The sequence below is a fragment of the Falco naumanni genome, chromosome 6 (assembly GCF_017639655.2).
Source record: "Falco naumanni isolate bFalNau1 chromosome 6, bFalNau1.pat, whole genome shotgun sequence".
Taxonomy (NCBI): Eukaryota; Metazoa; Chordata; class Aves; order Falconiformes; family Falconidae; genus Falco; species Falco naumanni.
This window is the reverse complement of record NC_054059.1, coordinates 66,311,963-66,339,868: the sequence shown is the minus strand read 5'-3', so window position 1 is coordinate 66,339,868 and position 27,906 is coordinate 66,311,963. Positions and strand designations below refer to the sequence as shown.

Genomic DNA, 27,906 nt, shown 5'->3' with positions numbered 1-27,906 from the left:
TTACAGTTGCTATGCCTGTTCTGTAATGACAGTTTCTTGGCAATAACATACCACCTCAAACAGACTCCCTATTACTAGAAGGCAGAATACTGCTTTAGGAAACAGAACAAGGCATTTACTATACAGATTTTGTCTCACACAAGAAACCCAATGAATAAGACATCTCCCGATCATTTCCAAGTCTCACATTTGTTAACAAGCAGACTCATTGAATGGGTAGCTTTTACATTCTTTCAAGACAGCATGGCCAAGAAATTTCACCACTGTTTACTTCAAGATATGCTTCTGTCACAGCCCTTGTACTAGCATATGAAGTATCAAATTGTATCACCAAGCATTTGAGCACCAGCTTGCAAAGCAAAGTAGCGAGCTGCTTCAGGAGTTCAGAAAGCAATACCAGAATATCCTATGGAAAAGACTCATAGTAATGCAGATGGTGTTTAAGCAGAAAGTATGATTTCAAAACCATTCAAGTGATCACGGCATTGGTTCTCCTCACCTCAGCCCAAAAAGGACTCTCAAGCAGTCAGCAAGGTCAATCACATAGACAATTGATTTAAAAGCAGAAATCACCAACTTGCTAGGTTCCTTGATGATGTGACTGACCCAATAAATTCCTACAATGGAAGAAAGCTCAGAGGGGACGGGCAAGGGCGATGCACCGGGAAGCTCAGACTGACCACAGTAACTCACCACAGCTGCTGCAAAGAAGCTGACACTGTCTCACCACAAAAGCGGACCAGAGGGTGATCTTTGTTTTAGATACACATCAACATGTGATTAGATCAACTAACTGATGGTCTAAATGTTTCTCTCCAGTGCACTGGGAAACTATGAATGGCTCCTCAAGCTTGCAAGACCAACACGGGGCAAGTGCATACCTGGCTCAGCCCAACACAGTATAAAAACTAGACAACTAGCGAAAGAATTTTGAAAGGAGCAGTGGGCTTGAGCTGGCTTCAGCCCACATGTCTTCCCAGCACCCGGGGACACCCAGCATTGTGTCACTGAGTGTATCAGAGAGACCAGCAACAGGAATTACATTGGTATTGTGACTGAACTGTGCATTGAAATTCCTGTATTTTGCAAAGCCTAACTTTGTTTGTGGTAAACATTTGTTAAATGTTTGTGGGTTTAGTATACTTTGTAGCACCCTGCTAAATCAGAAATTGAATGTGACATCAACTGTCTTCAGATAAACAAATTTGGTATTAAACATTACAAGCTCCACATGTGGAATATCTAATAGAACCAGGTCAGAGACTATTGGACTCTGACAAATTATCATCTAGAGTAGAAAAGAATATAAAGCTGTATTAACATTTTGTGTATGAACAGAATTAGAAAACCTAAACCCTCATCTTTACTATGGAAAAACTCAATAAAAAGGGACATCCCTTACACCAAATTCTAGTATTAAGACATCATCTCTCAAAAAAAAAACCCAAAAAACACACACACACAAAAAACCAAAAAACACTATAAGCAGAGATAAGGCCAAAAAATACTCTGGAGGAAAAGAGGATTTGAGGATTCAGCTTTCAAAAACTACATAGGTAACATGACACAACCACCCAGTGAAAAATCAGGACTGCAAGGCAAGGCGAGTGCAAATGAAAGGCATGCGGGGGAGCTAAGAGAAAACTGAGTCAGAACCAAACTGAAATATCTTTATCGCTATATGGGAACAGAGTTAAAATAGGATCTCTTACTCTTTGGTTTTATCACCAGGCAAAATGAACAGTGTATTTATTTTCTAAACCATGCTTCACAATTGCTGCGACAGGGCTGACTGGTTAAAAACTGCAACACCCGTTTTGTTCTCTATCATCTTAGAAGATTTAATACTGGAAACACTTTTCCTAGCTGACATAGAAGTTTAATACAAAAATCTAACAGTATTCTCACAGTTACTAAACAATTAAATTATCCTTCCTAACTTGTACAAAGCAAATATGCACTGAACTGAGACATGTTTTGACTTTTGTTACATATCTAAACACATTTTTCCTGGCTGCTTAAGTCATCCCTGCTATTACCTTAAAGGTTTCCTTCCCCATAATATCAAGTTCCCATTTTTTTATAGACAAAAAAAGAAACTTACGCTGCATAGGCCTTAGCAATCCTCATGAACATAACTTCATCTCCTCCTTTATCTGGATGGTATTTGAGCGATAGTGCACGGTACTGCTTCCTAATTTCCGATATACTTGCTCCCTTAAAAAGAAAATTTCTGAGTTTATTAATAAATTCTTAAATCAAATCCATTATTCTATATCTATATTCTAAACACATTGTGAGATATTTCTCCGAATCATTCACTGAAGTAAAGAATTATACTCTAATATATGGTCATGAAACTACATATGTATTTCATGGAAACATCATTTTATTATTTTTCTAATAACATTTTTATAAACATTATATTTTTAAATCAAGTCAGAATTACAGTCTAACCAAAAGATATGAAGGTGACTGGGTTGGGTTTTTTTCCTGGATTACTTTGTTCATCCATCTATAGGAAAAAAAAAAAATAAGGTCTTCTTATCTGTTTCACAAATCTTATCTTTTCCTAAACATATTCATGAATACAAGGAATTCTCACTTGCAATATTCTTCTATTTAAGTAAGAGTTCATAGATCAGGTATGATGGTTCGCTTGTAGGCAGAAATAAATCTGTCAGTCACCAGGAACAGTGGATTACCCTGCCACTTAAGAATACCTTTGACTAGAATTATCGTACCCATGAATTATTTCAAACTTCTTGAACAAAGGGAATACATTACCTCTACCTGAGAAAGAGACTGATTTTTATTCCACTACAGCACTTCATAGTAAATGCAGACAAAGTTTTTCTAGTACACTGTTAAGTTTCACAGAACCATTACCACTGGACTTTCCAACATTTTGTGACAGAGACCTGGCATGCTGACCTTAACTGTGTAACAAACACAAAGAAGTTATTTAAAGATGATGGTACTGTTTCAATAAATTTAAACCAGAAATTCAACTAACCTGAGGCTTCATTTGCTGTTACTTTATCTGTCTTTATACAATGTGTCTATCATTTTCCAACACTATTTTTCAACAGCATGCCTGCCTCATTTAATGCATAGGATGAATTTACTCCATAATAAATTAGACTTCAAGCAAAAACAGCCATTTCAGATGAAGATCAATCTTCAAGTGATCTATCTTCACACCCATCCCTTCATCCCCCTTGTAACATCTCTGACTAATTCAGCTTGTCCTTAGGACAACATACTCCATTCCTTTATCAACAGATGAAGAATGTCGGATGAGTAGCAGAAGCTAGAAAGTATGTGTGGAGGGGGGTGAGAGGGAAATTAGGTTGCTGGAGAGGAGATGGGTCTTCACGGCTCACATGAGTGCTGCCCATAAAAAGAAAAGATCCCCAATTTTTCTCTCTCTGCCACAGAGGGTGCATTGATCCCCAATAAGTTGATGACAAACTTTCTATTTATCATTAATTGCTTATTCCTCATTTTCAAAAGCAAGGCTACAGAGATTAGGCCTGACTTACACAAACACTTAGTACCCTAGGATAGTTGGTATCAGTCAGCGCTCTGCATGAAACACAAAGCTCCCCTGTATTAACTACTTGCACAAAAAGAATTAAGGCCCCAGTTGTCTGTCTTTATTATTTTCAAATTATTTTTTTAATTAATTATTTTTAAAAAATAAATATTATCTGTACTTTGTTTTGAACTTCATCTTTATGCCTTGGATCATACCTTTAAAATGGCAGTAAGGATACTTACTCAATAAATCAGTAGTAACATCAAAGTGCCTTATGTATTAATGAATTTAAGTGATGTGCTCCAAAAAAAAGCTATTCTGTTGACGCAGAAGGCTTGGACACAACTTATACAACCAATGTGATCAAGTTAGTGCCGCTTTATTAAGGGATACACAGTACTTTATACTCTACAGGTGCTATTAATAGACCCACACCAATTTATACCCCCAGCTAAAAATACAGACGCTACGCAGGCTTTGTTATGTAAAAGGTGAGAGGTTAAAACTACTCGCTCACACGCTTCCACCTCCCTTACGACTGGTCCCGGTGTGGTGCCCACACGCTGCTCCCCCCTTGTGCAGGCATCCTGGTTTTTCTCATCTTTCTGTCCAACTCTCTTATCTCTCTGTGAATACACAGTTTCTTTGTCTCCCTTGGCCTTGCATATGTCCTTCACAACACCTGCAGCTTGTTAGAGCTGCAGCCTGTTATTACAACCAAGTTATTTGGTCTGGATTGCTCATAATATGCCCGTTTTCTTCCAGCCACTCCACACTATTCTATGTTCAAAATAAAGTGCTGATACTATATATAAAATAAAGGTGCATGTACATTATCTGGACTTTGTGTTGTGATTCTCCTCTGCAGAAAAAAGCCTCTTGTTGTAAGTTGACATGCTAACATAAGATAAAAAAATTATCTTGGCCACAGTCTGAATGCAAGGAAGCAAATGAATTATTGTGTACCAAGTCTTTCAAGTGTTTGCACCTGCGACTTCTTTTCTTTTAGTTTGGATTTTTGTTTTTTGAACAGCAACAATTCCATTATCTTGCAACACTTCAACATCTGTATCACTTCAACATCAGCAGGGCTGGAAACAATGCTAAAGGTTCCACTTTGATGGTAACAGAAGAAAGCTGTTAACTTTCATGTAGTCTGAACTACAAGTTTTCCAAGGGGATTTAGCAGACATCATCTGATAGCATAGAAATACGTAAAACACACACAATCTGAAACGTTGGACTATTTCAAGCCCTACTTCAACTTATCTATCTTCACACCCACCTCTTCTTCCTCCTTGTAACATCTCTGGCTTTAATTCAGATTAATGTCTTTGTGACAGAAATGTCTTTGTGACATATATGCTCCATCCCTCTATCAGTTCTTGAAGCATTTCAGTATTGGTTTCTTTGAGTGCTTATATAAGTTTTCATTAATAAACATTAAGTTACAATTCACTACATACATACTTTTTTCCTCTCAGAGTTGTTACTCATAGAAATTTGCCAAAGATGACAAAAGACAATCCTCTGATGACCTAATCCCTAGCCTGATCTGTTTAAACAAAGTTAACCCAGATATATGAACATTTAAACTGCACGGTTCCAACAGATACCATTCAGTATAAAAACTTAGCCTGCTCCTGTGCATCAGTGAGAGAACACAAGTCAGCAATTAAGCATTCACAGAGGAACTGAGCAGAGGTTGAATTTAAACAACTTTCCTCCGCACATGACAGGCAGATCTCGTTCTACCTGTCTGGCTAGAAATAGGCTAGACTCATCTGCTACAATGGCTTTCCTAGGGTAGTAAAGCAGTACTAGTGATGCCTATTTTTATGCTGACAAGCCACATCACTAATGGCAGCAGATATGTTTGTTAATGTTCATATACATATTAAGCTCTCCCACACTATCAAAATATGTCAGGTTTAATCAAAACAAGTACATTCAAAGTTCCTCCATATTCTTGTGCTGAGATGTTTCCACAGTGTACTACTTCAGACTGGAGAGTAAAACATACCTCAGACTCCAGAACTGAAAAGATGACTCTACTGTTATTCAGAAGAGGAGCTTTGTAACAGGAAATAATTTACATAAGCAGGATTTGCTCAAGGTATTGTGATTAAGAGACGAGTTTGATGAGGCTAAGTAAGAGTTTAGGGGATGTCCGAAGGTCTATGTGTCACCTTGGAATATATAACTTATGTTTATTTATATTGAAGGTCTGATTCAAAATGAAGTACTGCATCTGTTTTCTAGATAAACACTACATTGGGTTTCTTCCAATTTAATAAACCAATTGGCTGGTATCACTATTTAGAATTTGTTGTTTGCATTCACAGATACAACAGATTCAAGGTAACCTTTATTACATCAAAACGTGCATCACCAACACCCTTTAGTGAAATCTTTCATTTTAGAAGAGAAATACTCCTGTACAACTGTAAATCAAATTAATCTACACTCTTGTTTATACAGTTCATTCAGCAGCATCCCTAAAAATCACTATGGAGAAAATTTTCACAGAGCAAAGCAGAATGACTTTTTTGTTTTCCTGTACCAAGCAAGGAAAACAACAGAATAAGATTCAAAACAGGGAAAAAAAAAAAAACACCTCACTATATTAAGAAAGTCATTAGAATTTTGAAGGAGTTAGATATGAAAGTTACAAATTAGTACAGATATAGGCAAAGAATATCTAACAACTGACTTTGCAATATGCAGCAGCAACTTTTCAGGTGCCAAAAAAAGAACAAAAACACATTCACTAAAGTTAAGTGATTTTGTTTAAAAAAAAAAAACAAGTCTTAAATTTGACCTCTAGGCACAGAATATACTTATACTAGTACAGACTCATGAAAGATGCTATTACTTACAGGATCCAAATGTAAAACCTCATAAGGGTTGTATTCTTGATACTCTCGGTCTGTTTTGGAAACTTTGTATGCAAGAAACAAAAATAATGCCCAGCCAGCAAGGAGGACTATTTTCCTGTTTGGAAGAAAGAATTTTTTTAATGGATAAATCCACTAGCTCTAGTATAATTCTACAAGTAACATAAGAAGCCATTTGATATCAGTCTTCAAGCAATAATATTAAAATAACGAGAAATATTAAAGAGATTCTGAAGCAGGTATTCCAGTTATAATACCACTTTTGACACAGATGAGACAGCTGCTCTGACTTCTATTTATCTTCTCGCCTTTTTATTATAATAACGGCAAGCTACTATCAACGAAGACTTTTTCCATTCTTTAACTGTCTGTCTGCAGCAGGTATACAATAGCATTTCCTATTTTTAAAGGATGACTTTAACCTGATCCTAGACCAAGTAATGTTAAAAAACCAACAAGCTGGAACAGATGCTAACAGACAGCAAAACATTTTGAGGGTGGGAGTAATAAATAAAGAACTAAAGGATATAAACCATCACTTTGAACATACAAATTATTACTCATATCTGAATGTATGTTTACATATTAAATATTTAAAATCAAAAGACATCACTAGCATCACTAATTTCAATGAGGGAAGATTGGTTTTTTGAACATATAAATGCATTGTTTACTTATTTATTAGTGCTCAGGTTCACTGGTTTTATTTAACAGATATTTTCTAAAGGAAAAACAGCATCCATCTTGATTTCAATCCCTACTAGATAATAATGATTAAATGTTAATTATTCAAATACAGCAGATCGCAAATGTCTCTTCTGTGACACAAAAGCCATTATCATATAACTAATTCCAGCTGCTTTGTTTACAAAAAAAATAATGTATTTTTATAAAAATAAAAATGTAGGAATTGCTTTAATGGAAAGTCACGCATGTGAAACATACTTACTTTACCGTAGGAATTATGTTTTGTTGTGGCTTTAACAGTCGCAAACGATACCACAAGCATCTTCCATACACATTTCTTATATTCTTTAATCGAATTTGCTCTATGAAAGAGAAAGATTGTGATTAACAATTTGACAAAAAGCAGAACAACAAACATGCTCACTTCATCCCAGAATGGATGCAAGGTCAGTTGGAGGACTAACAAAAGGTCCAGCAATACTGGAGGAAACAATAGGGTTTACCCATTTAAGCGACACTGTACATCCATAAACACAAGAAGTTGGTCAGATTATTCTCCACTACCTAAAAGGAATCCATTCTATTTTCCACATGTCACATAGCAATCATCACCTGAACGCAGCCTTTGTCTGGCTAATGTGAACCTGTAAATTTTACTTCTGCCATTTTATATACAACTTCAACAAGTCTCCCGTTTCATTATGTCAGCTACGGTGTGCAGGAAAAACAACCAAAAACCACCTAACCCACAGGCAAAGCAGTGTCTGTATACAACTAAAGAATACAGCCAGAGCAACAGCTGCTCCCTCAACTGAAAACACGATGCATTTTTCTCCCCTTTACAACAACTGTTTTGTTAGTGCCTTCATTTAGGTTTTTTCCCATTGAAGGGGGAAAGGAAGGAAGAATAAGATAATAGCTATTTGAAAGTCATGTAGCTCAGTAATATGGGCTGATGGCAAGAAAGCATAAACATTAGTGACAAACTGGCCAACAAGTTTTCCTCCCACACCCTTTCAGGACAGGACAGGACTGCAAGGAAATTCTATTTATACTGTCAACATCAGTATGACAAGGCATAGAAGCTCTGTCTGTTAAGACAGTTTGAATTGTATTTCAGAGTTAATCAAGACCAACTTAGTCTTGGTCAAAGAAGCCTTTTATTCTGAGAAAAGTATGGTGGAAAGCAAATAGATCGTACAGAATCTCTGTAAGCACCAGAACGGTATGTTATAAAGTGACTTCAGTCCTGTTTATCTTTTAAGTAACCTGTCTATGCATAGACTACACACTCTGACCTGTAGCGCTTCTGTATTGGTTTTCCATGGCAAGGTTTTGGTAGCAGGGAGCTGCAGGGGTGGCTCCTGTGAGAAGCTGCTAGAAGCTTCCCCCATGTATGACAGGACCAATGACAGCTGGCACTGAGATGGACCCGCTGCTGGCCAAGGCCGAGCCCATCAGCAGCAGTGACAGCACCTCTGGGAGGGTGTATTTAAGAAGGGGAGGGGGAAAACCTGTGCAACAGCAACTGCAGCCAGAGCGAGGGGTGAGAATGCGTGAGAGAAACAGGCCAGCAGACACTGAGGTCAGTGAAGGAGGAGGCACCAGAGCAGAGATGCCCCCGCAGCCTGTGGTGAAGCCCACGGCGAGGCAGGCTGGGCCCCTGCAGCCCCTGGAGGGTAACGCTGGAGCAGATCTGCACCTGCAGCCTGTGGAGGACCCCAGAGCAGGTGGATGCCCCAAGGAGGCTGTGACCCTGCAGGAAGCCTGTGCTGGAGCAGGCCCCTGGCAGGAGCTGTGGGGAGAGAGGAGCCCAGGCTGGAGCAGGTTTGCTGGCAGGAGCTGTGACTCCGCAAGGGACCCACGCTGGAGCAGTGTGTGCCTGAAGGACTGTGCCCTGTGGAAGGGACCCACGCTGGAGCAGTGTGTGCCTGAAGGACTGTGCCCTGTGGAAGGGACCCACGCTGGAGCAGTGTGTGAAGAACTGCAGCCAATGGGAAGGATTCACACTGGAGCAGTTCGTGGAGAACTGTCTCCTGTGGGACGGACCCCACACTGAGTAGGGGCAGAGTGTGAGGAGCCTCCCCCTGAGGGGGAAGTAGCAGCAAAGACAAGGTATGAGGGACTAACTGCAACCCCTGCTCCCCATCCCCCTGTGCCACTTGGGGGGAGGAGGCAGAGAATCCAGGAGTGAAGCTGAGCCTGGGAAGAGGGCGTGTTAAGATTTGGGTTTATTTCTCATTATCCTACTCTTATTTGAATGATAATAAACTAATTTCCCCAAGTCAAGTCTGTTTTGCCCATGCCGGTAACTGGCAAGTGACCTATCCCCCTGTCCTTGCCTCACCCCAGGAGCCTTTCGTTGTATTTTCTCTCCCCTGTCCAGTTTGAGGAGGGGAGTAATGGAATGGCTCTGGTGGGCACCTGGCATCCAGCCAGGGTCAACCCACAACTTCTGAAGTCTGGAGGTCACTATACTTACCTTATCTGCAAAAGAATAAGACCACTTGGCCCTTTTCAGACTAAAGCTGAAAGAATTAAGAGAAAAAACTTCATCCTGTCTCAATGCATTTAGATATTGCTGGTAAACAAAGTGACTAAATTTGCCAATTTAAAAGACAACTGTGAATTATCTAAATGGAGGAATATATTAACAACTTTGATCCCAAGCACGTCAGTCACATCCTAAAAAATCTTACATCTCAACTTTGTAGTTGTAACAATCTGATGCCCTCATCTTAACTAAAACAGCAGTTATGATACACAGAAATGTTTTTCTTTGGCAGTTTTCGAAAAGGTGGTTGTGGAAGACAGTGATGACCTCTGTTTAGTTATTCTGATAGGATATGGTGCTTGGTGATCTACTTGAATTTCTAAGCATGCATGCAGTTCAGGTGAAACATCCAGAACTTCAATTTGCAGTCACCAAACTATCTGAGGCTAGAGAAAACGTGACCATAAATGCCAATACTGCACACCAGATCAACCACAAGTTGAGATGTAACCACAGAACCGTATTTTAAACCCTGGCTGATTTGGCCAAAGTGGGAACAGAGATGACACCTGGCCACCCACAAACTAGTAAAGCAGACAAATATTAAAGCTTGCAGATACAAGGTACACTTTTTCCTGTTCTGGTATCAGCTTATTCTGAACTACCTAATTCTACAAAGTATATCCTCCCCAAAACTCAACATAATATTAAACAGCTTGATGGGATTCCTTGAGAAAATTACATTAGTAGTCCCACCATCCCCAAAGAAGGAGAGAGTATAAAGGATTGAATTATCCTCCCTTGCATCCTATCCAACTCTTGCAAGGCTTCAAAATAAGCTTCCAAATTTGTCTTGCAGTTCTGTGCAACAGATAAGCCACACACATACTTTGCAGTTCTCCTGATCTACAAAGATTGTTCACATACTTAAGAAAAGTACTAAACATAAAGCATTCTAAACAAAAAAGATGCGACTAATATTTGGTTAAGCAACTGCCCGCTTATTTTCACTTGTGTAAGGCTTTAAAAAGCACTATGAAGAAAACATTTAGTGACAATGAAAACAGGGCTAAAATGCAACGCTGACTCCCTACCGGCAGAATGCAAATTAATTTGGCATTTTCTCTTCGCAATTTTTTTTTTCTTTCAAGACAAAAATTGTGGGAGATCTCTATTGGTTCAGAACTGGATCCACCACAACTAGAAGTGAGCTAACTGATACTTAAAATTAAACTACTATTTTTAATGCAGAACTAAGAGACATTACCAGCACATAAAATTGGCATTTCAAAAAAAGCTGATGGCATTAAAAACTAGACAGACAATTAAGTCATGAGGACTAAAAAGCTTTGCTACAGAAACAGAGAGGAAAACGTTCTGGGGGTTTTAGTTGCCTGTCTGTTGACCGTTTATAAGCCATAGCATGATGCCTGACATTTGAACAAAAAACCGGGCATCACAAGCCTCATAGAAGACCCATGTGCTTATATTAAGCATCAATCACTCATTCCAAATGTTGTTGATAAATTCAGTTATGCAGTACTGAAGCAAGATGAAGCAAGATGAACTGCTCAGTTCAACCACACTGATCCAGATCAGCTACCTGATCCAACTTGCATCACAGCCCCACAGACATTTCTGCAGCACAACCAAGGGGCAGTGCTATTTGGTAACTATCTTAACCGACTACGCTGCCTGCAGAAAGAAGTACCTAAAACCAACATGAAAACAGATTACCAGTGCTCTTTGGACAAACACAAGATGACCAGGAGAACTTCGTTTACTTAATCCTGTAAAACTAAGCCTAACAGGATATGACTCCTTTTAGTGTTTTTGCTAGGAAGTTTTTATCAAGCTGCTGTGCCTCTATTTAAAAATCTGTGCCACTCTGTCTGAGACACAAAACCTCAGTTCTCAAACCTGCCTACTGTCCAGCCTGGCAAGTACCAGATGACTATCTCCTTTCCCCTCTCTGCATCCTCCCTGCAAGAATATGCTAACACCCTTCACCTTACCATGCCAAAAATCTTCCAGAAGGCCCTGAGGGGAAGGCACCCCTGGAGAAAAGAAACATAGTTGTGCAAGGTAAACTAAAAAGTTGGCATATGGTCAAAAAAAACCGACCATGGGGAAAAACGAGGCTAGAAACTAAAAGTGGTTTCTAATAACCAGAGACCTGAGGTTTCGCAACAGACTTCCAGTAACAGCTGCAGGAGTCACATTTTGTGAAGAGTGTGACAGCAGTACCAAAAAATAAAAAAGTAAACCTGGAGACAAGTGGTGTGCGCAAAAATTACACCCTTTGGATAGGTAAACAGTACCACCTAAGTCAGTCAAAGAGTCCCTGGAAGAGCTATGCTGCACTTGGGGACCTCTTCAGACAAATACTGAACTAAAACATGAAGCTAAGCAGCCATCACTTTTTTTTTTTTTTCCTCCACACTCATCGGAACAACTCTGGATCAAATCTAATTACAGTTGATTAAACCATATCAAAGCAAAAGCACCTCATTAATTTCTTTACTATCTTGGGATGGCAATAGTCTCATTTGATTAACAACCCCAAAAGGAAACAGGGCACTAAGATGAATGATTGTTTATAGTTATCTGTCTGGAACATAAAGAGAGAATCAAATCCTTCCCAAATTGAGGCTAAAGTCCAGACTATTCAAATTATTCAGCGTTATCCTGAGGCACTTCCTCTGTCACATGTCATCATTAACGCATATTAACTTGTGGAATTCAAAAACGGGCAGCTACTTGGGAGAAAGGCGGAATATAGACAGCATCACTCCCAGCTTAGGCAGAAAGCCACTGGCAAAACATCACCCTGAGTAAGAAAGCTGTATTCCTGCTGTATCCAGGAAAAACAGGCTTCCTGTTTATTTACAGACAATGTATGTGATTGCACAAAAAAAAAAAAATTATCTTGTTAGGAAGACATTGGTTGCATGGGGGAAAAGGGGGGGGGCAAGACTAGCAAGAGCCAGAATACCAGATAATTACTGTGCTTAACAAAAGCAGCAATGTATTCCTAATGAGCAAGTTGTGGATAAATCATGTACTTTTTTCCTTTGCCTTCCTCTCCCAAGGAGTTTCCTTTCACACAAGTGCATTGCCATGTCACAGAACTGGCACACGGTCCCTGCAGTATCTTGCAGACCTCAAGCACACAGGAGTAAGCTGCTAAGGGTAAAGCTTTGCAGTGAAATCGGAACTGTACCTTCTTTGCACTTCAGCTCTGGCATCCTTGCTCTGTCAGGGAAAGAGGTTCTGAAAAGCAGGTAGCAGGCAAGAGTTCTCTGTTTCTTCTCACTCCAGATTGTGGTTCCCCATTAAAGCATAACAGCACTTCAGACACTGTCCTTTGATACGGGATTACAGGGAGACAAGGGGCAGGGTCGGAATGCTTTTCTTCTAGCCAAGAGCTTCTCATTTAATGGGTAAAACCCTTAAAGTTTTTAAAATAGGTATTAAAGAGTCTTGAAAAGCAGAGGCGTCATGCATCCCTTGGCTTTAGAATTAACCTCTCCAACAATATTCCACCCATCAAGGTATCGCTAAAGCACCCCTCTCACAAGAGGACTGTAGACTGCCAGTTCATTTCTGTAAATCATCCGGGGAAGTCCCATGCTTTCTCCATTTCCTCCCAAACTGTTCTAGATTCATCCAAAGTTCTGGACATTCACAAGCAATTTTTCATCAGTACAACACTCACTTTCAGAGGGTTCACATGTGCCTGTTACAGTATCATAACAAATGTATGTGAACATCCAGCCAAAGCTAAATCTTAATATGCTCTTCAAGCTCTCAAACAGAACAATTACTAGTACAAAAGGAAGGCTGAGCACCATCTCTTTCAATTATTCACAAAGAGTTACTCAGGTCCTCCAGTGATACTAGTAGGTAATTTAGCTTTTAGATAAATGAAAATAAAATCAAGACCCTAGCATAACCAAGCTATTAATAACTACATGCGAAAAAAGTTTACTTGTACAGTAATCTGCTTACTACTTTTGGATTAAAATAAAGTGATTAATAAGTATTTTAGACTTGTGCTTCCTTAAAGGTAGCTGTCCATTTGGCTATACACCTTAACTAGAGAATGACTACAGATCACTGACTGATATGTAAGTCCGAGATACAGTCAACTTTATGTTGAATCCAAAGAGGTATGCAACATTTGAACAAGCTCAATGCAATGATAAAAAAAAAAAAAAAAAAAAAAGAGATAAAAAGATACCATCTTTGATCCTTCTTTCTTTTATTTGGTGACTAAAGGTTTTCTTCCCTTGTATTCCAGGTGACAATACAGATATCAGTAGAGAATGCTTAAGGAAACACTAAATTGACTTCTATTTGTCAGAACTTATATATGCCTTTTGAATATCCTGGTCTTTAGAGAGAGTGATTTCAGGATAAGCAAGCTGCTTGTTCTGGGTGGGCAACCCAGACCACACAGTTCTTGGGCATCACAAAACAGTGGAACACTTGAAGTTGGGAGAGACCTCTGGAGATGATCTAATTGAACCCTGCTGCTCAGAGGAAGGTCAACAGAGCAGGTTGCTCAGGGCTCTGGCTGTAGGCCTTTGAATATCTTCAAGGACAGAGACCCCACAGTCTTTCTGACCAACCTGTTCTAGTGTTTGATCACCCTCACAGGGCAAAAATTTTATCTCATGTATGTCTCAACATTTGTTCATTCACCCACCACATGATGGGTGAGGAACACAGGACACACACGAGATAGGAAGCCAACCACAGGCTGGACTTGCTGCTTCCATAGGTGACATACAGGCTGTGGCCTACAACTCAGGTGAAGGTTGGATTTGACATTCACCCATAGCCACACCTCACTGACACACACCCTGCCTTTCTGTGCTTCTCCCCTGACCTCTCATCATAAGAATACAAAGTCTCTGGCATCTAATATAAATATTGTCTTCAAAAACCAAGACCTTTACAAAATGCAGCAACTGCACATTTTTTACCATGCTCTGATCACCACCTCTGCACCAGCAGTGATGACGAACAGACACGGTTCTATCAGCACAGGAGGAACACCAAGGACGCTGGCCATGGGGGCACTGCCAGGCAGCTCAGGAAGACAAGCACTTCTGTCATCAGAAGAATTTGTGATACACATGCTGGCACGACTTCACAAAACATGTTAAAAAAATAGTACCACAGAAAGAACAAACTACTTCTGTGGGCAATGACAAGGGCACCAGATGACTACTCCAAGAAACCAAAAGATTTGGGCTACAAGTCATTTTGGGGTGAACATCATGAAGCAATATAAATACAACAGCACTGCACAAGATTTGTTTCATTTTTAGTAACCTGTGTAGGGTAACCTAACCTAGTTGTTGCTGCAGAAATTACTTCTGCCCTACTCCTTCCTGACAGTGAAGCAGAAGTGGTCTTCACTGTTCTACTATTAGAAGTGCTTATATATTATTTTTTTTTCCTGAAGAAACAGAAGTATCTATTTTATCCTTAGGAATGCTTGACAAATGATCCCTACCTAGACCTAAGCTTTTTGTTTCAGGTTCTAGGGGTTCCCGTAAGTACTCCCAAAAGAAAACCTAAGGAAGGTTATTTTTCCTTCGTAACAAGATTACACATTTATTGGAGATGGGCAACTCCGGAAGAAAGCGAAGGGAAAGAAGTACACTTGGAATTATATAGAGGAGGAAAGTTTTAATCACCAGAACCCTGTTTCAGCTGCAACAAACACAGGTCAGTTTTAGGATGAAATACCACAAAATAAGACTAATGGCATCAGTACTCTTATGTAAAGCACATAGTTTAAAAAGATCACACGGACAACTTTTAAAACAACAAAAAAACTAGTTAGTTAGTTCCAGAATAAATGGAATACACCAGTTTTCCAACGTTCTGCCTCAAACAGTACCATGTCCTAGCCTCTTGCATCCCTTCTGCCTTAAGGCTACTAAGAAAAGTAAAGGCAGCAAGTCTAAGATACAGCTCCAGTGGACTCTCAGAAAAAGATATTTGAGGAAGCACGTATGAAACATTCTTCCCACCAGATGGAGACAATTCACCCAAAGGAGAACGCTGCTTGGCTTCAAAAGAAAAGGACTTCTTTCAGCATGGAATACTGCATGACTGAGTTCTGCAGCCTAGGAAATGCAGAGATCTCTTCACAGACAAGACTTCCACAAAGCATAATTGCAGCATGTCATCCTCTCTCTACCCCTTGTCTTAGAAACTTGTACCTTCGGAACATTTCAAGAGATGCAAGTAATACACACAGCATGCAAGGCTTAAGTAAAGATTTTGATCCAAGGGTACTGCTGCTCTAAGCTTTAAACCTATTCTGTTAAACCTGAGGGTAACAGGCTCAGCTGGCACCCTGCTCTTGAGAGTTTCTGATTCTGCTGGTTTTCATTCAGAGTTCTACAGTTTTAATCCTCTAAATTGCACACTAGGTTCCTGTTTTCTCTCAACAACTATGTAGATGTATATGCAATGTAGACACACACATATGCAAAAGCTGAATTCTTGGACTTTTTCCTACTTCAACAATCACAGAAATTAAACAATGGTATGAACAATTTATTTGCTGAGATCTTGAACTGGGGCTCTCTAAACAAATTTACTTTTTTAATCACATAACCATTTCTCCGGTGATTAATACAAGTATAAAAATGCTACTCTACTGCCTTACTAGATCATTTTTGCTTAACTATTGATATTTTCCTTGATAATTATTGTAAAATAGACTCCAAACGGATCTAGTACAGTTTCCTGGAATAATTTAAAAATCACAGGATTAGAAAAAAAACATACACTTACTTTCAAGAGATGCCACTGACAAACACTGTTAACCAAGTTTTAAAGCAGTAACACATCTTCCCCAGTAACTAAGAGGCAACACACAATCTCACAAAGTCAGCAACATCTCTGAATCTTTCAAACCTACTCAAAAATATAATAGAATTGACTTCTAGTGTAAAACCCCAAATTATGAGGCATAAAGTCAATTAAATTGACTTAAAAGTATTCTAAAATGCAGTTGCTTAAACCCAAAAGGCTTCAATTTTAACTGAAACACTGGTGTTATTTATTTTTAAAAAAAAAAAAACCTGGAAAGTATGTTTCAGGACTTTGAGTTGACCATACCAGTGAAGAATTAAATAATCTGAATAGATGCTTTCTAATCTTAATTTCTATTGCTGTAAGAATTGTACTCACTACCCCAAGTTTATCCATAAGGAGGTTTAAGCTAGCCTCTTCACTAAGATGTTTATAGCTGAATCTGACGCTGACCCTCATTGTTTTCTAAAAGATTTTTTTCTGCCTTATAAATATTCATAGAAATAATTAAAAAATATGTTTTAATATGTTATTAACTACTGAAATTCCAAGCAGCTCATAAACCACAGAAAGTCCTGGAAAAGACCTCAATAGCAAGCCTGCTTCTTTTCTAGAGCATGTTTTACAGCAACTAGATTAAGTGTAAAAGGGCAAGTAACCTATTTTTTCATTCACACTGTTCCACACCTATTTGCTGACCAAAAGATAGCATTTGTTACTAAAAACTTTAATAAATAGTAATAGAAGATGATTCAAAATCTTGAAAGTTAACTTCTTTTCAGAGTTTACTTACTTGGACTTGCTGTTTATAGCCAGCCTCCCTGGTCTCAGGGCAGTTCCACATTACATTATTCCTAAATCAAGCCTATTCCAAAACTTCTCCTTCCTATTAGTATACAGTCTCATTTGTGCTGACAAAATCCTGAATTATCAAATTTATAGTAGGGCTATGCCCACAGGTGCATCAGCAAAACTTCAACAGCATCTGAGAGGAATCAGAAAACTATCCATTTTAATATGGCACGACACCCATGCGTCAGAAGTTAACAATTCTAGATGAAATCAACACCACTGGGCTCTAAGACTTCCACATCTTTAATTATTAGCTTGATTTTATCGATTTGGTGTGGGGAAGAAATGAGTAAACATTCAATCCAAAACAAATGTAGACAAAAGTCACTTAGCATACCACCAATCACTGAAAATGCCTCTATTCAGTATTGTTCTGATGCACACCTCAAATAAACTATAATAAAGGACAGAATTAGTGGACATAGGGGTAAGTACCATACATCCATTTATCATCAGTGGTGCTTTTGTAAAGGCAAAGTCCTCTAAAGGAAGTAAACGTATGGAAGAAGACATCCTACAGATACAGTCTATGGTTTCCAAAAAGCTTTTGAAAGTTTCCTCTTAGAAGTCTTTCAGGGCAATTATCTATTGCAAAAATAAGTATGTGACTGCAAGGCCGAGTGAATGGCCAATTCCTACAGCAGAAGGAAACTGACAATTCTGCAGGAATCCATGCTGGAACTACAATATATTTCACTACTAAGTAACCTGGGTGAAGGTGTGAGCAGTAAAATAAAGCTTCTGGATGGTATTAATTTATTCCGGGTAACAAGGGCAAGGGTATCCTAAAGAATTGTAAAGATCAAGCAAGTGGACTACAGAATGGCACATGGAATTCAGGGCATAAAAACAAAGAGCAATGGGCCTACCCTAATTTTAGATATATATAAAGGATGAGCTTGGTGCTGATCATTACCTCTCAGGAATGCGATCTTGGTGTCGTGAGAAACTGTTCTATGAAAACCTCAGCTAAATACTTATTAGTTATAACGAGCAAAGCACATATTTAGAGCATTCCTGTGAGGAAGAGAACATTATTTCACCACATAAGCTTAAGGTATGTACAACCTTGAGTATGATGCACAGTCCTAGTCCCCACCTCTTAAAGAGCAGCAACTAGAAAACATTCAATTAAGGTGAACAAGGGCCATTGAACATAAGAAAAGATTTATGTCCAAAATATAAGCTACAAATCTTTCAGCTGGGAGAAAGAAAAGTGCGAGGAAAGATAACAGAAGGCTGTAAAAAAACCTTAAGTGACAGCCACGACAGACAGGACTGAATGTTTACTGGCCTCTTCCAGTACAGCAAATAAGGATCATCAAATAAAATCAGAAGCAGATGCAAAACAAAGATAATTATTTGCAGCCACAGGATGCTATGCTAAAATAGAGTCTTTGAACTAAAAACCATTGGAAACTGGGAGAATATGCAAAGGAAGCACTATTTATGCTTGTCATGTTATTCTCTCCTTAAGGCATACACTTTTGTAGTATCATGTAAAGACAACATCTGACCTGACCCAGTATATCCACTCTTGTTTCTAAAAATAAAAAAAATAAAAAATCTGAAACTTTATTAGTAAGCCTTTCTAGAAGTCACAATGCCAGCAAGTATCCTAGTCTCAAACAGCTCAACTAGCCAACCAAGATAAAGACATCTTTTGAGTCTAAAATGCATCACCTCCCGCAGACATTTAGAATGCTTGTAAGTAATTTTCTGTACAAGGGAAATATTACGCAAAAATTTGAAAACACTTCTTCAATCTTCTCAGTTGTACACTTACTTAAGAACTGGCACAGACAAAAACATTTTTGCTCATAAAAGAAATGAAGAAACTATTTTGGGCTTCTCCCTACTCTTTGTATGGTCCAGCCAGCATGACCTCCCTCACCACAAAATCAAGAGGCATGTGTGTGTCAGGTCCTGGCTAACAGCTGAGGAAAAGGACTACAAATCCCTCAGTGGGAGAAGGCAGCAGCGCAGGACGAAAGCACACAGCCGCAGCCTCGCCTAGGTTTGCCCAAGCTGCTGTAGATCTGCACCTTTCTTGACAGGCATGGATTTGAACAAAAACAACACAAAAAAAAAACACTTCAAAACCCTCACTTTGGAATCGCTGTCGACCCCATTTCCTCATCATTCACCCTGCTCTCTCAAATTCGTGCTCCTTCTGCAAGAATGGTTTAGCTGCTCATGAAACCAACTGAACCATCGTACTTTACCCTTGAATACCTCAGGTTAAATAGCACTAACCTGAATTCTCTGACACACAGCCTGTACATCCTGATAGTTCCATGTCATCTACACGAATAGTCAAGATATCCTTGCAGCAAGTAGAAAAAGAACAATGAGGTATATAATAAAACTTCTACAACACCAGTTCTCATGAGCTTCCATAAGAAAGGCTGACTTTTAAAAAAAAATACAACAGCTTTATTTTCATGTCTATGTAATGATAGATAAAGTTCTTCTAATAGCTTGATCTTTATCTTGCATATTCTGAAAAAAGCTTTTCAGAATTAAGTGTTCTGGACAGTCTCAAGGCTACTCAGCTAACCTCTAACACAGGGTTATTAATTTTATTTTACTGCTAGGAGACTACAATGCTTATAATAAGACTGCAATACTTCAAAAAAATTCCATGAAAAGACATGCTTTTTTTCCAAATAACAGAGCAGCTTAGATTACTCCGTCCAAATACTTTGTTTCAAAAAGTATTTTTAGAGATAATTGCTAGGCATTACTAATGACATCGCATGATGTTTGCCCTTTTTTCAAATGTTTCTGCAAAAAATCCTACTGCTTCAAAACAGCAATATAGTAAAAAAAATTAACAAAATAGTATGAAGTATTACCATTATAATCTATTCTCCCTTTTAAGAGTTACCTAATAAGCCGTATTTTTCCGAACTTGAAATGGTTTAAGTTAACCATAGTACACTCAATCTCTCAATACCTAAAAAAAATTCAATTTATATGAAATAACAGTTCCTAAATGCTTAACTGAGTGTCATTAACTCTCCTCCCACTTCCTGACACCATGCTCCAAGGCTGTATTAACAGGAAAGGATAAAAGCACACACATACAGGCACAAAACACTTTATAATCACAGGTATCAAGTTTTCACACCCATGCTTGTCCACCGCATTAGCATTAGCAATGAGCTTAGCATCCTGTGTTTTTGTCCTGTCCTTTTATCCCATCCTCTACCAGCATCCTGTACTTTTAGTCTGTACTACCAAACACCAAAATGCCATGAAATACTTTTGAGGTAAGTTAATGAGATTTCAGTGAACTGTGAGCAAGGACAGTAGTCACAGTGAACCCCCTACAACCAACCTTACCTCACCAGCGGATTAGAGGCAGCACAGAAGAATTTTACCCCAAAGCAGGATCAGCAGTATTAGGTAGTTCTGAGATGCCCTTCCTCTCCCCCAGCTGCTGTAAGGTGCAAGTGCTCATTACTCCATTACAGATAAAACAGAAGAAATGCTACCCGCATTCTCTGCATTGGTTTGAGTCACATCCAAATTGCAGACTCACTGTTTGTCCTTAACAAGCAAAAAACTTCATAGCCTCAGTTCCTCTACTTCTATCTTAAAGCAGGGGATTAACATGGATCTCTGAAGACAGCCTGAAGATCTACAGATGAAAAATGCACCAAAAAACTACAGAGAAACCTTCATATTTACATTACTATATAGTGATATCCAGTATAGTGGGCAGATATACAGAGAAGTATGGTTCCTAATACAGTAAACCTTCAAAGAAGGACTTTCTCAGGACTTCTTTTCAAGGTTTTGAATATGGCTGCCAACTACTACCCATTTACCTGCAAAAAAACCCTACTGTTTCCAAGTAGTAATACAGTAAAAAGTAACAAAATATTAAGTATCACCATTATTTCAATTCTCCCTTTTAACAGTCACCCAGTAAGCTGTATTTCTTAAGTAACTCTGTACTTCGCCCAGCCCCAACACAAAAAAGCTGGACTAGAGCAGGGGTTCTCAAACCGCCTATACTTCTTCCAAGAGGCATGGTATCTTCAAAGATTATTAAGGAATAACCTCCTTTAACCAGAACTTTTAAAGGTGAGGTTTTAGGGCTTTTTTAACCAGCCCAGTGTTCTTCCAGAAAACTTTAGCTACATCTTAGAAACATTTGAAGGTGGAGGGTGCAGGGGTAAAATGTTAGTGAGCAACAGGACAACATATAGCTGGGGACTGACCAAAAACAAAAAAAACCCACAGAAACACCCCACATACTTTATATTGATTTATATCACAATGAAAAGAAATTGAACAGCTTTTAGCCATTTCTTATCAATAATTTTTCCTAGATTCAAAAGTGCAGCAGATTATCTTCCCCCTCTCCCATTCCTACAGTAGGTTTTTCTGGTCTTGTACTTCAAGAAGATCTATGTTCCAAGCAGAACAGCTCCTACAGCCCTCTTTTCTCTCAGAGAAGAAACCGCAAGAGAAAACTTTCATTAGCATTATCCCTGCATTCACAGCTATTATTCTTTGAGGTTTTTATCCAGTTTTCAACATCTTTTGTTCAAGTTACTGTAGAAGACGCAGGATAGAGACTTTTGTTCTTTCCAACAGCTTTGTAACACATTATGAATGCCCAGTGCTCTAAAACAGGGTATTTTTTTTAATGTAGACCTAAATCAACTCAAAAAAAAAAAAAAAAAAGACAAACTTTCACAGATACATGTGCAGATCACAGTCTATGACCACCTGTTTCAGCACAGCTTGATAATTATGTGTCCTAATTCAGCAACACAGGTCTAAGCCAAAAAGTACACAAAGTTCAGCAAACGCATTAGCATTTTGCAACAACTGGCACATTACCCAACTCAATTCATTCACCTCTTGCTCTCCTTTTAGATGCTGATGTTTAATCTACACAAGCCGACAGGCAAGTCCAACAACACGAAGATACTCTGATGGGCGCTTATCCATGCCTAATTGCTGAGAAAAAAACCCCACGTTTTCTTCAACTCTCACAATTCACTTGTTGAAAAACGTTAAAATTCCTATTGCAGAAAATACTTTTCAGTTAAGAAGTGAATCTGCACCAGAATAACTTTTTAGCAACAGTATTTTTTGTTCCAAATTGATAATAGTCCTTGTAATAGTTTCTCTCATAGTAATTACGCTAAAGTTATACCAACATTCACCCAAAAGAGAGATAATCCACAAAAAGTATGAACTGGTTTTTAGGGGCTTTCTTTTTTTTTTTTACTAATAAAACACATATACACATAAATATGTTTTAAAGATACAAGTCAAGGATAAACAACATAGAAGTTTAACCACCACCTAGAAGAACCAGCCTTCTCCCCTCCCAGCTCGTCACATCCTGCACCATCCCAGACATCACGGAGTCCTACCCAGAAACCAATACACATTAAAAGACAAAAAAAACAAAAAAATTCCTTTTAGCTCAATGTTCCAGTCCCTCACACTGCTCAGGTGCTCTATTTGACACAAGGGAGAGAGAGAGAAATAAAAGACTTACTCTGTTAGAGAACTGTTACCTTGAAGTAGTTATGAAACCGCAGCCCAAGACACAAAGCTGAACAATTAACCTTTTACAAGAGCCTTATGAGCTCTACAATGAACACTGAGGAGATAAAGTCATTGGGACAAATCCGTTCTACAAAGTCAATTACTTGCTTGTTTGGTTTATCAAAGCCGAGGTAATGAAATTATAGGACAGTTCATGGTGGTGACTACCACACCACAGCAAAACCCTCCCAAATATAAGTATCGATCCCTACTGCAGACTGCAGCAATGCTTCATAGACTCTCAGAATGCCTGGAGAAAGCAGATTTAGATACCCAGAAAATAAATAGCTCAAATTTTACTCAAAGCTTGAGAGAGACAAGTCAAATCATGCTATTCTTCAAGACAGTAGTATTGAAAAGGCCTTTCAAAAGTTCATTTTAAAATTAACTAAGAGCAAAATCCTAACGGCTTGCCAAAGAACTATCCCGTTAAAAATCTGACACAAGGTAACGCATTTTGAGTTTTCTCATAGTAGTAAAGCAGTACAGATATATTCTTCCCTTCTAATCTTCACTATGGCAAAAATATATGCTGATTTATGGGGGTTTTCTCCTTTTAATTTACTTTACGGTCATTTACTACAAAGCTACAGAACAAATCCCAAAATGTTACGAACCATTAGCATCTTTGGTGCTAAACCTCACTTGAAGAAAGCTGTGAGTGTTTTGCACTCTTATTTGTCTCTCCTTTTTTTCTCCTCTGTCTCGTGCTCTTTGCTGTATCAAGTACCAGCAATCCATGGCAGTGCATTTGTAGAAGGAAAGAGCAGGCACCAAGGGCTCAGCCTCCCTCTCTTAACTCTTGCTTCAGCCTAGCTCTAGCACTCTTGCAAATCTATGTGGCTGAAGGTCATCTTCCAAACTAGTTTTTACCAAAAAAAAGGCACCTGCTCTATGTCTTTTGAGTGCTCTGTTTTGCATTGCAAAAGGGTCTTGAGGGGAGGAGGCCAAGCATATGATTTGCTTCAAAAGTTCACTCTGATCTGGTCTTCTCACTCCTGGCAGGCTCTGCTGCAGTGGGAGATGAAACAGCTAGCTAGTCCACCCGGGCCTTACCAGGTCTGCTCGGGGCCACAAAGGCACCTCTGCACTGGGTTCTCTAGCACAGGTAGGACAAAACACAATTCCAGAATGAAAATGTTAGTTGGTCCTACACAGAGAGAACAAGAGGTCTTGACAGAGCTTATTCAGTTCGGCCCAGTACTGTGATCCACTGGCTGGAAAACCTGCTCTAAATTACCATCAAAATAATCACCTCATACCAACATCCAGATATTCCTGCTCATTACAACAATAAAAAGTTAGCAGTGCTGGAGGATTCCTGTTCTCAAGACATAGCCTTCTCCTAGTTTCTGAGATGACACGTGGTTTTGGTCTGGTTTGGGTTTTTTCAGTTGTTTATTTTTAAAAAAACTCATTAATTATTCTGAAAACATGAACTCATGGCTAAACAATTGCTACTTTGCATCAGCACAAGGTTGAACTTTTTCCTGAAATCCGGTTCAAATGGTGGAACAGGTATGGTTAAATACATACAAAGCTGTGAGAAAACTATGATAGGATTTCGCTGGAAATGCATCACACGAGCTGTACGCTTAAAGAACTAGAACACCACAATGAAGCAAAAAAGCACTCCAGTAGTCCCAAACATGACTAGCACAACACCTCAACTCTTCATTTAAAAAGAGACTGCAGAACAGAACTCACACAGGAGACTGCAGGCACGCTATTAAATGTACGCTAAACCCCGGACTATACTCACATTTTAAAATCCATTAAGACAATTACAAGGCAGAAATCATTCTTTCATTTCCATCCATTGCCATGCCTGGTTCTTTTCACTTACTTGACTTGGTTTTGTATCAACAGTACAATAAAATTTTACCTTGTGTTTTGGAAAGTATGATTTGATACAGCTTTGTAAGAGTCTAGCACCAGTTGCCGAACAATATGCAGCAGGCCCTCCATGTACTCAGCAATGCTGGCAAGAGGGAAAGATACTAGTAAAGTTTAACGGCAGCCCAAGTTGGAAACAGAGTACAATCCATAGCCATATTCCAAAGTCAGGTTCACATTTTCTGCCATTCTGGAAAGATATATGAAGATCAAATATAAAGCTAGTAAAGTGTTTCCAAGTTTGACACCAGTTCTACAGCTTTTCCTGCTTCTGTCAGCCCTCTGAAACCAAGCTTAACAGCACTGAGCATCACTGCTGGCCATACCGTTCTGCACGGCATCTCTAAGTCACACGTTTCCCCCAAGAAGCTGCTGCTAAGAACTACAGAGGAACTAAAACATTATTCAAGAGAATAATTTTCTCCCCTGCTGTCTCCCACCCTTCACCAGAGCAAAAATAAAACAAAACCACTGAGGTTACAGAAGTAAAGTTTTCTCCAAAACTATCTTCTCTCTCTGATCTCCTGCTCCTTAAGAACAACCCAACCATTACAAAATGTCTTCAATAATAGTAACGTCTCCCTTCTGCAACAGTCAGGACTCAGAAAGATAAGGCAGAGAAACCTTTCTCTGCAACAGAAAGAACTAACTCCTCAGCCATACAACAGGTAGTATCTGGAGGGCAGAGGTCAATCCTCCGAAGAGGTTCTCTAGCCAGTACCCTGTCAGAAGCTGCAGGCATGACTGTCAGCAACCACGACTGTAAACAGCTATGATTTAGCACCAAAACAGCATTTCTTCTATCATTTTTTTCTACTTATGCCTTACCATAGAAGATACAGGAATAAGATCTCATTGTTAAGTATTTATTTTACACATAAAACTAAGAGAAAGAGCACCACGCAATTTAAAATGGCACACAAAACCCACGAAATAACCACCAGATATCAGACATAAAAAGATGCAATGAACGTGAGGGATTCCTCTCAGATTGCAAAGCACAGGCGTTCTTAAAAGGTCAGTAGTTTCAGCGATGGGAATCGGCAAGAAGCACCCGTTCCACTGGGTGGTTTAACACCCTGCCTTTAAACACAGTTTCTACAGCTTTTTTCACCTCCCAACTGCAGTTAAAAACGTGTTCTTGTGCAGCCTGCATACCAAAATGCCTTCTCCTTCCAAGAACAGAGGGATACGCGAAAGACAAAGAGGGAAATGACTGTGGAAATAAATTTTTTAAGTATTCAGGGAAACTTTCTAACGTTGCTGGGGGCTGCAAAGCATCACCCCGAAGGGTCACCTGGCGCTTCGGACAGCCAACCCCGACTTCCAATGGGAAAAATTACAGCCCCGCTCTCACACTCGCTGCGACCTTACAGCGCACAAAAGCCGAGCCCGGTAACTTTTCCTCTTTGGCCTCCACTCCACAGTTTATGCTTTTCCCACGGTGAAGATTTAGGTCACCCGCCCCGCAACCCCCCGGGAAGGAAAGAGAACACCCAACAAACCAAAACAAAGCACCAGACCCCAGCGCAGCAATGACTCTGCAGGCGCAGGGGCGCGGAGCCGAGCGCGCCTTCGGGAGGGGGCTGGGCTGAGCCTCCCCCCGGGCACCGCTAAATGGCTGACAGCGGCGGCAGCGCCGGCCCGCGCCCCCCAGCACGGCACCCCCCGGGGCCGCGCTCCCCGCAGGGCCGGCCGGGCGCCCCAGGCGGGGCGGGGCGGAGCGGCGCCGCCGCGGGCCCGGCCCGGCGGGAGGCACGGTACGGCCCGGTACGGCCCGGCCCGGTCCCGCTCCGCCGCGGCGCGGGGGCGTGCGCGGCCGGGGGGCGCGCGCCGCCGGCAGGGGGGGAGCGGGGGGAGGGGAAGGGAGGGGACGCCCACGGCAGCAGGCGGCGGCGCAGGCCGAGCGCGGGGCAGGGCCGCTCACCGGCGTGCTGGTCCCGCGGCCACAGGTAGTAGGTGGCGGGGATGACGATGAGCCCCACGAAGCTGGTGAGGAAGTAGAAGAACGTGTTGCCGCTGTCGTCGTACTGGAACTGCTGCCCCGCCATGGCCGCGCCGCGCCGACCGCCCGTCCCCGCCGCTGGCGTCCCCGCCGGCGGCCCGCTCGCACCGTCCCGGCTCGCGCGGGGCCGTGCCAGCCGCTCCGGGATCCCGCGAGAACGGGCGCTCCCCCCGCCCCCTCCCGGCCGCCGCCGCCGCGGAAGGAGACGTGTCACTCTGCAGCCACCATAGCCATTGTAGCGTCACGGGCGGCGCGCGCGCGCTCCCGCCCACACCCCCACCCGGCCGCTGATTGGCTCGCCGGAAGCCCCGCCCCTCGCCGTCTGCCGCGCCGGGAGAGCCGCCTCGGGAGAGGCCGGCGGGGGCGGTCTGGTCCCCGTCCGCGTCCTGAGGGGTATCGTGACCCCACCCAGCCCTCGCAGGCGGGTGGCCGAAGCCGGTGGCCTGCCCGCAGCGGGATGTTGACCTCCGCCTTGCTCCCGGGCCGCCGCCTCTTCCCTGCAAGATGGCGCCCCTGCCCCGAGGTGGCGGCCTGACTGGCCGCTGCCCGTTCCCTGCCCTCAGCCCCGCGCGATGCGGGTGTCCCCGGGGACCGCGGGGGCGCTGAGGCCGGGCAGGGGCGCGAGTGGCGGCCGCGGTGCGCGGAAGTGCTGCGGGGTCAGCGCTGGGCTTAGCCCAAGTGCGATCGAAGCTGGGCCGGTCTGCGGGAGTGGGCGTGGGGCGGGGAGGGGACGGGAGCCGGGGAGGCTGCAGGAATAGGGCCAGGGAAGAGAGGAGGGCGGTGAGGGCAGAAGCCACGAAGCATTTAGGGAGTAAGGGACCGACAGGCACACTGTTCGTAAGATGGGTAAGAACTTGGGTAAGAAGACATACGAAGTCCTCAGGATTTGGAGGGTGGACCATGTGAGGGCAGACGTTTAAAATGCGTCTAACTCTGAACTTACTTGCAGGAATGGTCATACTGTACAAGAGGATGTGACCCTAAAGGTGTGAAATCAAAAGGCTGTGTTGGTGTTCATCACACCGGTAATGGCAGGCTACCTGTGTGAAGTAAAAAAGGTTGCTTATCATGCCTATCCATGAGAATATGCCAGTCTCTACGGCTTCATGGT

General features: G+C 41.0%; 1 protein-coding gene across 1 annotated transcript in view; it reads right to left on the bottom strand.

Annotated features, from left to right (window-relative positions):
* SEC63 (SEC63 homolog, protein translocation regulator) overlaps positions 1–27,005 on the bottom strand; it is a 63,667-nt gene extending 36,662 nt beyond the window's left edge. The window contains exons 1-4 of the mRNA XM_040597740.1: positions 26,718–27,005; positions 7,388–7,487; positions 6,421–6,535; positions 2,105–2,217 (exon numbers count right to left, since the gene is read on the bottom strand). Of these exons, the coding sequence (XP_040453674.1) occupies positions 2,105–2,217; positions 6,421–6,535; positions 7,388–7,487; positions 26,718–26,841 (452 nt within the window). The 5' untranslated portion in view covers positions 26,842–27,005. The remainder of the gene's footprint in view (positions 1–2,104; positions 2,218–6,420; positions 6,536–7,387; positions 7,488–26,717) is intronic.
* Between the last annotated feature and the right edge of the window lie 901 nt (positions 27,006–27,906).